At 33.0% G+C, this 10,084-nt stretch overlaps 1 protein-coding gene across 2 annotated transcripts in view; it reads left to right on the forward strand.

Moving 5' to 3' along the window:
* The window catches only part of BckdhA (Branched chain keto acid dehydrogenase E1 subunit alpha), a 35,257-nt gene extending 31,576 nt beyond the window's left edge, over positions 1-3,681 (forward strand). For both annotated transcript variants that reach the window (XM_035363650.2, XM_085823410.1), the window contains one exon: positions 3,358-3,681. In XM_035363650.2, the coding sequence (XP_035219541.1) occupies positions 3,358-3,531 (174 nt within the window). In that variant the 3' untranslated portion in view covers positions 3,532-3,681. The remainder of the gene's footprint in view (positions 1-3,357) is intronic.
* Positions 3,682-10,084: the final 6,403 nt, after the last annotated feature.

A 10,084-nucleotide genomic window follows, 5' to 3' on the forward strand; every position in this document is an offset into this window, starting at 1 on the left:
ACAAAAGTATAGCCTTCGATCGATTGTTTATTTTTCAGCGACATTTTAAAGAAAATATTTTTACTGCTGCAGATGATAATTAAATATTATTCCAATTTGATGGCAGTCACGTTTGTATTTTTAAATTAAATTATTAAAAATCAAAATCATTACAAAAATGTGTGAACACCTTCTATATATTTTGTAATTGAAGAATGCAAAGCTTTTGCATTAGCAAATTCTAACAGGAAAGCAAATTTCTTCCAAAAAGAGAAAAATATATCTTTATTGGACATTCAGAAGAAGCAAAAGCATATCATGTGTGGAAACCTGGTACCTCTTAAATGACACTTAGTCATGATGTTCAATTTTTTATATTGTCGGAAACGGCAAAAAGATCAGGAACTTCAACAGCTAACAAAAGGGAATTTATCAAATTTGTTCTTACTTAAAAAAACCTAGATGAGGAAAGGAATTCTGAAGTGCCAGATGAAAGAAGAGCAGATGTTAAAGAAAGTGAATTGAGATCAAAGTTAAGAAAGAAGACCGGGAAGATCTACAGATCTATTTTTCTCAAAACAAGGAAAACCATGCACACTGAGAAAAGTCTATCAGGAAAAACATGCTAATTCAGCAACAAAGAAGTTGTTACAAATTCGGAAGCTTTATAAAGGCTTAATGCAGCAATATGGAAGGAAGCTCTGCAAAATGAATATAATTCCTTAATGAGAAATAATATATGGGAATAAAGCAAACTGCCAGAAAATTAATACCGGCAAATGGGTACTCCAAATAAAGGCAGACAGCACTGTAAATCAGTAAAAGGCTAAACTCATTGCCAAAAGATGCTCACAGAAGTATGGAATTGATTAAATGGAAATAATGTACATTGCTGTCATTAGCAGTTGAATATAATGTAATGATACATCAAACAAATGTTCAAGCAGCTTATTTGAACAGAAAAACTGCTGAAGGTTCCACCAAGTCCCACCAAAGTTTTGTAACTTCTGAAAGCAAAGCTCAAGAAGTCAGTGTTCAGAAAGGAACAGATGACTGTATCATAATACCTATATATGTTGGTGATTTGATAATTCTAATTACAAGCGAACCTTCCATGATGCACTTTACAAAAAACTCTCAGTAAAACTTTTGAAATAAGGATCTTAAATAAAATAAAACAGTGTTTAGGCATTAGAACTGAACAAAATGAAAATGTATCAATTAGCCAAATTCAATACAAGAACGCTAAGCTAAGTATGGTATGCAAGACTGTAAGCTTATATCAATATTGTTAGGCACTAACATTTAACTTTGCAAATCTTCAAATGTTGCCAAAGAAAATGAAATTGTAGGAAAAAAAAAAGAAAAGAAAAATATCAAGCCTTAAATCAGATCCATAATTTATTTAGCTGTTTCTACGTGCTAACAGTTAATTTTGCAAATCTTCAGATGTTGCCAAAGAAAATGAAATTGTAGACAAAAAAGAAAAAATAAAGTGCACAGCATTTGTTGAAAAATCCATTTCATCATTCTAGAAGAAAACATATCGATAATCTCTTCATTACACTGGAGAGCTGTATGACAAAAAGGAAAATAATATTAAATATGTCTTTACAATGAAAATGCCCACTGATATTTTAACAGAGAATCTTGGCAGGAAAAAACATAGGAAATGTAGGAATCTACTGGGTTTTGAATTTTAACCAGTTGATGTATTTTTCTGTTTTATTCTCATTTCAGCTGTGCAAGGGAGAGTGTAGGAAATTTGCATTTCTCCTTACATTTATACAGTGCTGAAAAGGAAAAGATGTACAATTGTGTTTAACCCACTGTAAAAATCATATTGATGTGGCTGTTAGTTGTAGCTGTGGTTCTCATCGTCATGGGAGAGGTTATAAGACATGGAATGTTGATGTGGATGTGGATGTAGTTGTTGAAGGTAGGTGTCTTAAGATGTGAGACTCAGGTCCTGGCCAGCATCTGCTACACAGCAATGTATGTCATCAAGTACTTGACAGCATCATATAATGCAAAAGTGGATCCAATAAATATGATATAGCAGTTATCATATCAAGTTAATATCTGTTTATATCTTCTCTTTCATATATCATATGTTGATATACATTGTCCATCATTCTGTTAAGTATAAAGGAAAATCCAACTAAAGTACTATATTACACAAACATAAAACTAAGCAAAGCAACAACCTTCTGTTTAGCATATATTTCAACTAAGACTGTATCGATTTCAAGGGCAACAGGTGCAAGTCGCTCATCATCAGAAGAAATGAAATTCTGCATAAAAATGAGCTGTATTTATACCAAAAGTAGAAGAGTAAAAGGAATGAGGATGTAGCACCATCTGTCTGTAGAAACTAACCAACTAGGAAAAATTAATAACCTATTAAAAGCGGTAGGAAGAATTGGATTGAAATTAAAATCGTTAACAAGATAATTTTTTGTGAATGTGAAAAGCTTCAAAGATATCCAATTCACCGACTCAAAAAGCTTTTCGGATGATTTTTGCAGAGTCAAAACTGTGATTAAATTTCCATTTGCAATTAACTGTCAAAGCTTTGTTTATTTCTTCTTTTTGGACTTAAGATTTGTATCCCTTGATCTGGAACTTTAATGCTGATTTAGTTTGCCTAATATATCTCAAACTACACTGACAAGGTATGCTATAAATTCCCCAAGAATTAAAGTCAGAAATGGAATCTTTAGGATTCTAACAATAAATTTTATTTATAGATCAGAAAATTACTTGAAAATTGAATTTCTGGAGAATCCATGAAATTTTGTAACTGATGGAAAGATGAAATGGAAGAACAACAAGATTATAAGTACTATTTCTGACAGCAGTAAGTCTTCTTTGATGGCTTCTTTAAAGGCTTTATTCAATAGCCATGGAAGAAAATCCTCAGTCAATGGCAACTGATTTCAGATAATTCAGTTCATTAAAAAGCAAAGATTCTGAGGAACAAACTTTAAGAGCATAAAATACATAATTGTAAAAAAAAAAAAATTTGCTTAGCCAGGTGACATGATTTAGCATGGGAGGCAAACATACAGAAAAGGGTTTACAGTAACCAGTAGCACTAACATCAAATTCATTTCAGATCATAAGAATTATTTCAGATTATAAGAATATGAAGGAAGGCAAGGATATTGTCAGATTCAGTTTCAAAAGTTATTGTTTTGCTTGTTTATGTAAAATTCTGTATAATTTTGAATAAGTATTAAGTATGTGATATATACACTCACATACTGCAAATAGTTTAAAAATAATAAACATGAATAGAATTGTCATGTCAAAAGTATTTTCCATTGTAGTATAATAATTTATGTCATGAAAGTAAAATGTTAGCATTTCTTCCAGGTTATGCAGACAGTAGTCAAAGCTGAAAAACTGAAGAAGCCACCTATAGATGAAATGCTGAATGATGTGTATGATGTGATGCCTCCTTATATAAGAGAACAGTTAGAAGAAATTAAATCTCATGTGGAACAGTACCATGAGCATTATCCATTAGACAATTTTGAAAAAAGTTAGGAAGGTTGCTTCAAGAATTGTCTGGAACATTCAGCCATATACTATGTGCCATTCCTAAATGGAAAGCATAATAAAAAAGTTATGTGTAACTTTTGCATTTTATAGAAATATATGTAAAAGCAGAATGTAAATAAAATTATTTTTCTTGAATTGTTAAGTCATTAAAAAATACAAGGCCATGAATAGGCTATAAATATATTTTAGTTAGCATCCTTATTCCGATTACTATAAAAGCTGCATTGCATCATTTGTTCTTTTATACCCCTGTAGAATTAAGTTCATTGTGAAAATGAAAAACATTTTATTACATTAACAGTTTTCTTTGGGGTTAAGTGATGTAACATGTAAACCTTGCACACACACAAAAAGGGGGACATTTCTATATCTCCTGTTCTACTGGACCAATTGTTGAAATTTAACTTGCGTTTCCCATGTCTCGAAAGTGCAACTTAGGATATATATTATATTTATATATAGCATTATTCTAACATAGGTATTTTGACACAGTATTGGACATTTTCTGAAATAACTTTTCGATTTTAAGATTCAAATTATGCCTACATATTAAATTTTGTAGTTTTTGATGAGAAATTTTAAAATTTATCTTGGCACATTTTTTTCAGTTTGTACCAAGAATAATTCACTTGGCAAACTTCTCAATTTAAGGCAGTCTATTTTCCTTTCCTTTTTTTCATTGTACACGAGTGGAAAAAAGATCATTGTTCATACTTTCAAATAATTTGAACAAAGTGTATAAACCACGTTTGGCATTATTATCAATTAGAACAAATATGCTAAATTTCAAAACATGCCAATATGTAAATTCACATATATATTAGGAAATTTTGGATAAAATAGCTCTATTCTTTTGCAGGTATGCTTAGAAATACATCTACTTTAAGATGATGGTAAAAATTTTAAAGATTATAATTCACAAATTTTTTTGAAAAATTTATAAAATTATTTTAAAATACAAATTTTAAAAATAAATCATAAAAATAGGTCAATTTTATTTGGAATGAACCTGAATTTTGAAATGTGAAAGGAAGAATCAAATAATAAAAAAAAAGAGAAATTAATAAATTATACCAAACTCAATTAACATTGAGGAGCTAATTCTTTAAGGTTAGGTTATTTAATTACGGCAAAGCGTCGAGGACTATATGCCTAAGGGGAGGGATGCCTTCGTGGAGGGCTTTCTAAGGGAAACTGCCTCGTATACACATTACACATGGAGAAAACCACAAAAACACACATGCAGCCAGCCCGTTCATGGGATTCGAACCTTGGACCGAACTACCAGTGTTCAGCGACTTTACCGCTCGGCCGCTGGTGGGCTGCTAATTTTTTAAAAACTACTCGTGCAAATTTTACAAAACTTGGCATATTGGCATGATTTGAATCGGAGTGAGATATGAAAAAAATTGGTTCGTTATTTCAGAAAAAGTCCAATTTTATGTTAAAATACCTATGTTAGAACACTACTGTATATAAATCTAATATATATCCTAAGTCGCACTTTCAAGACATAGGAAACGCAAGTTAAATTTCAACAATTGGTCCAGCTGAATAGGAGATATAGAACTGTCCCCCCTTTTTTTGTGCAAGGTGTACATACTTGAAATGGCTATCAAGATGAATTTGTGCAACACATTTGGCTTATTATATTTAACAAGCATGTAAATATAATGCAAAAATAGTTATTTTCTGTATACAAATAAGATTTTACATGCTACTTGTAAATTACTTTATTAGCTATGTAATCTTTGCTCAAATAAAATGTGATAAATAAAAAAAATGAAATTTATGTTACTTGCATTTAGCCATAGAAAAACAACAAAATTATTGAGATGAGTTATAATCCATTTAATCAGCAAGTTCTGCTATATCCTGTCTTTGATGCTCAGTTAAATAATTACTCGATATATCTTGCTAGTACAGAATTTATGTTAAGGATTTCCATATTTGTTTTATATATATATATTTCAAATATCATATTTGGATCATATTCCCCCAGGTTTAACAACAGTTTTTTCATTGAATCTAATATAAAAATTTCATGTTGATCCTTATTCTGTTTTTAATATTCGGATTTAAATTTTCGGAAATAGCAGCTACTGCTAAGTAAATATGTCTTATGATTTTGCTGATATGCTTTATTTTGAATTAGTTTATTAAAAATATTCTATTTATAATATATTAGGAAAGTTATTAACTATGCTCAGTTTCTTATTCTCCCTAGTTGCAGTAAAAGCTTTTTAAAAGCTGGAGATCCCACTGAATTTGTGACAACCATACCTGCAGAAGTTTAAAGGAACAGATTTGCTCTTTATTTTTTTAGATGATTAATAGATACAAGTTTAAAAAAAAGAAAAACTTTGATTGCATATCATTATTTTTCATGTTGCATTGCCACTGATTATCCATTTAAAATAAAACAGCCCTCACCCATCATTCTTTAAGTTTCTGTAACAGATTTTAATTTGTTTACTAAATACAGAAAAAGATAGGGTTTGAGCTAAAAACCTAAACTCCATTCTTTACATGCCCCCCTTTTTTTTTTTTTTTTTTTTTGTTATAAAGGAAAATTACGTACCAAAGTTACATAATTAGAAAAGCGTCCCCTCCTAGGAGAATAGCTTTTCTGTTGAGCTTACTTTTAATATTCAATCCTAATCCTAACTCTAATCCTGAGTGCTTCTAACCCTCCAGTCCTCACCATCATTCGTTCTGCTCTAGGGGGAACAGACATCACCTAAGTTTCTCACTGCTCCATATTATTGCATACTGGTTAAATTAGGTTAGGTTTATGACAAAGACAGGAAAGCTGTCTGCTTAGAGAAGAGGTGCTTTTGTGGAGAAACTTTTTAAAGGAAACTAGCTCGTATTCACGTTACACTTGAGGAAATCCACGAAAACAAACCATGCAGCCAGCCCGTTCTCATGGGTTTGAACCCAGGCAAGGTCCAACTACCGGTATTCAACGGTCTTAATCTTTCGGCAACTGCTGAGGACATTTGTTTGGTTATTTACTATGTCTGCTGAGGACATTTGTTTGGTTATTTACTATGTGTTTTGCCATTAGGCATTGCATGGAAAGGGAGGAATGCCCCGTGGAAACACTGTTTAAGGGAAACTGGTTCGTATCTGCTAGAGGAAGGTGCTTTCGTGGAGGAACTTTTTAAAGGAAACTGGCTCGTATTCATGTTAGACATGAGGAAATCCACGAAAACAAACCATGCAGCCAGCCCGTTCGCCTGAATTTGAACCCAGGCAAGGTCGAACTACCAGTATTCAGCGGTCTTAATCACTTGGCCACTGCTGAGGGCATTTGTCTGATTATTTACTATGTATTTCACCATTAGGATTTGCTTGGGAAAGGAGGAATGCCCAGTGGAAAAAATTTGAAAGAGAAACTATCTCGTATCTATCTTACACATGGGGAAAATCACGGAAATGCTCATACAGCCAGCACCTTTACATATACTTGACCCTCGGACCGAACTACTAGTGCTCAGTAGCTTTTATTGCTCAGCCACTAATGGGAAAATTGCCGAAAGGAAATATTCTGAAAAGATTATGCAGAATATGATTTGTTACTGAGAGTATTCGTGCTTCCTGTTTTGTTTTTCATACTTCCTATTTCATAAGAAATTTTAATTCTTACCTGCCTTAACGTTATTAAAATATCACAGAACTAGTAATGAAAATTAAAATTTTACTCTGTAAGCCTTTAGTTTTGCAAATAAATGCATGGAATCGTCATAATTTGATCTGCGGTTTGATTTTCGGTTGCCAGAATCACAAGACTTGATAAACGCTTCTGGCTCACCGATGATCGTAGATATTTTTTAATATATTTTAATTTGCTGAAACTTCGATAGGAACAGGTTGACGTGTTCGTGATTCGTCCTCAAACAGTTCATCAGATTGCTTTTTGTGCTTTGAATTTTTTTCTTTGTCAGAATAGACTCGACTGCGATTTTTTCGGCTACTGTTTTAGACTCTTGTATCCAATATTTTACATTTTTTAAAATTTTTCTCTCATTTTTTATAAATCCTCAGTTTTGGTTAGTTCTTTCGTTAACTGTACAGAATGTGGAAGAGGAATTCCTTTTGAATATCTATATTTACTCGATTGAATTCTGGAAAAATATTAGCTCAAATTTTCAGGTTGATAGTAAATTCAAAATTTTTCACAGCATGTATGGGATATCCTACCTCATGCTTTGATTCCGCATCGAGAGAAATAGCTTTAATTTCTTTTAAGTATTTTATATTCCCAGTAAATTTATTAGAAGGACTTTCACAGCCAAATATTTTGCTGACCATCTCGTCTGGCTGCTTCCTTTTAAGTTGCATTTTGTACATTGTTTCATAATACACCATCGAGTAGTGCATCCGACAAAAAAGCAAAGTATTTTCTGAGTAATTCCAAACAGATTAACTGTTTCCGTGCACGAAGAAGCAGAATGCACACCGACATTGTCCAATATCTAAACCATCAATTGTCAATTAAGACACTAATTTTCTACAATACGTGCAGAAATGCATTCTCCTGTCTTTCCAGAAACTTCTATGAAATCAATTAAATTTTCCTTTATCTCGCACACATCACCATGCGTTTTTACGTATTGAATCACCTGGTTCATTTTTTTCTGTATGAGACACATATGAAGTGCAATCGAGCATTATTGTGTAGTATTTGGCTGCTTTAATATCGTTTAAAATGCTACTTCAGACAGTTTTGCCTTTAAGTTAATAACTTACTTGAATTATCTTTGATAAATATGATTCTTTTCCCTTTGTTAGGTGCTTTGACTGGTACCTAAAAGTTGAATTATGTTTGGCAAGCGCAGAGATTAAATTCAGAAAATTTCCTTGGCTAGGTCGAGTTTGTGAACAGGCTACTTGGGATTTCATCAGACCCAAGAAAAGAACGACAGTTTGTTGAAAGATACAGTCCTGCATCCATGGCTATATAGAATTTCTCTCCATTTTTTTTTTTTTTTTTTTTTTTTTTTCTCTGTGTGAATGAGTCGCTCAGTGTCGTGATCGATGCCTTGGCACGATTTCATTTGTTGTACTCGAATTTTCCACTTAATCATGCACCTCTGTGGATTCCAGACGTTGCATGCTCAGTTAATCTTGCTAAAACTTTTTTCCAATTAATGAATCCTGTAGTATGGTGTAGCGGCAGCACCATGTTTCTGATAAATCTTGCAGGGTGTACAAAAAAAATTGCATTCTTGTCTTTAGAATATGTAAACCAAGATCTTCTAAGCTTTTCATTACTTACTACTGTTCTGTTTTACATGTCAAATGTCTGCCATCACTTTCAATTGGACTGAGGTTTACGTTTTCTGGATGTTTACCGGCTAATAATATTGATTGATTGCTTCGGAAAGATTGTTGGTGATCGTTCATTTTTTTTTTTTTTTTTTCCCTATGACCAGCCGACTGCATGTGTCCAACAAATCAAAAATTTTTAGTTTTTCGTCTTTCTGCTGCCCGCCTCTATCTGAATGAAGAGATCTTTATATCACGGTTTCATGTCCTCCAGCTATTCGTTTGATGTCGATGAAGAAGGTTGTTCTTTCAAATGCTAACTTGTAGATTGTTTGAGGATGATATGGAGTCATGTTTGATCGTGCAAATTGCAAGAAATATTAATACCCTCTAAAATCTCACATAATAGGAATTGCGGCAGGGTATTACGGTTTACTTCTTCCGTGGAGTTATTTTTTCATCTTAGCTAAAATTTGTTTTTTCTGTTTGGCTTTATCTTTGGCTCGTTTTCTATATTCCTCTTTTCTCCCACTCGGCGCGCAGATATTTTCTTTTAATCTAAATGAAATTCTTTATGAATTGCCTTAATAAGAATAACTAAGAATTGACGTAATTACACTGAACAGTCATAAATAAATGGTCGCGTCTCGCTAAATATAGTGCGGGCTATTAAAAGCAAGCATATCTAAAAAAAGGGGAAAAAGAGTACAGAAGAGACCTGAAAACTAAAAAGAAACCATAAAAATAATAAATCTAGCATTAAAATCTAAAATGTGATCCACTGTTCCGAAACAAACCAAAGGCGAGCCTAAGTTGCCGACTGGCTGCAAAAAATCTAAACGCCTTGCTTCATCTTGAAGACATAATGCCGATGTCTTGTATGTACTCGACGAATATTAATTTGAATTATTTCATTTGTCCAGGATGGCCCAAGGTTAATTTTTTGGGGTTAGCTCTTAGAAAATAGTTACAATGCTTCTCCATTTCCCAGCAGACGTTGCTATGGAAACCAGGCGACTTCAACAAGCTATCGTTCTATTTCTCATTTGAATACACCCCGCCCGGGCAGGAAACGATAGAGGGACTTCAGACGCTAGTGATAGGGTCAGTCTGATTCTAACATGACGGGCAGGAAACGATAGAGGGACTTCAGACGTTACTGATAGGGTCAGTCTGATTCTAACATGACGGGCAGGAAACGATAGAGGGACTTCAGACGTTACTGATAGGGTCAGTCTGATTCTAACATGACGTCTGGAGTCCC

Source organism: Stegodyphus dumicola, chromosome 9 (genome assembly GCF_044657685.1).
Source record: "Stegodyphus dumicola isolate Sdum_Otavi_A_Nest chromosome 9, ASM4465768v1".
Lineage (NCBI taxonomy): Eukaryota > Metazoa > Arthropoda > Arachnida > Araneae > Eresidae > Stegodyphus > Stegodyphus dumicola.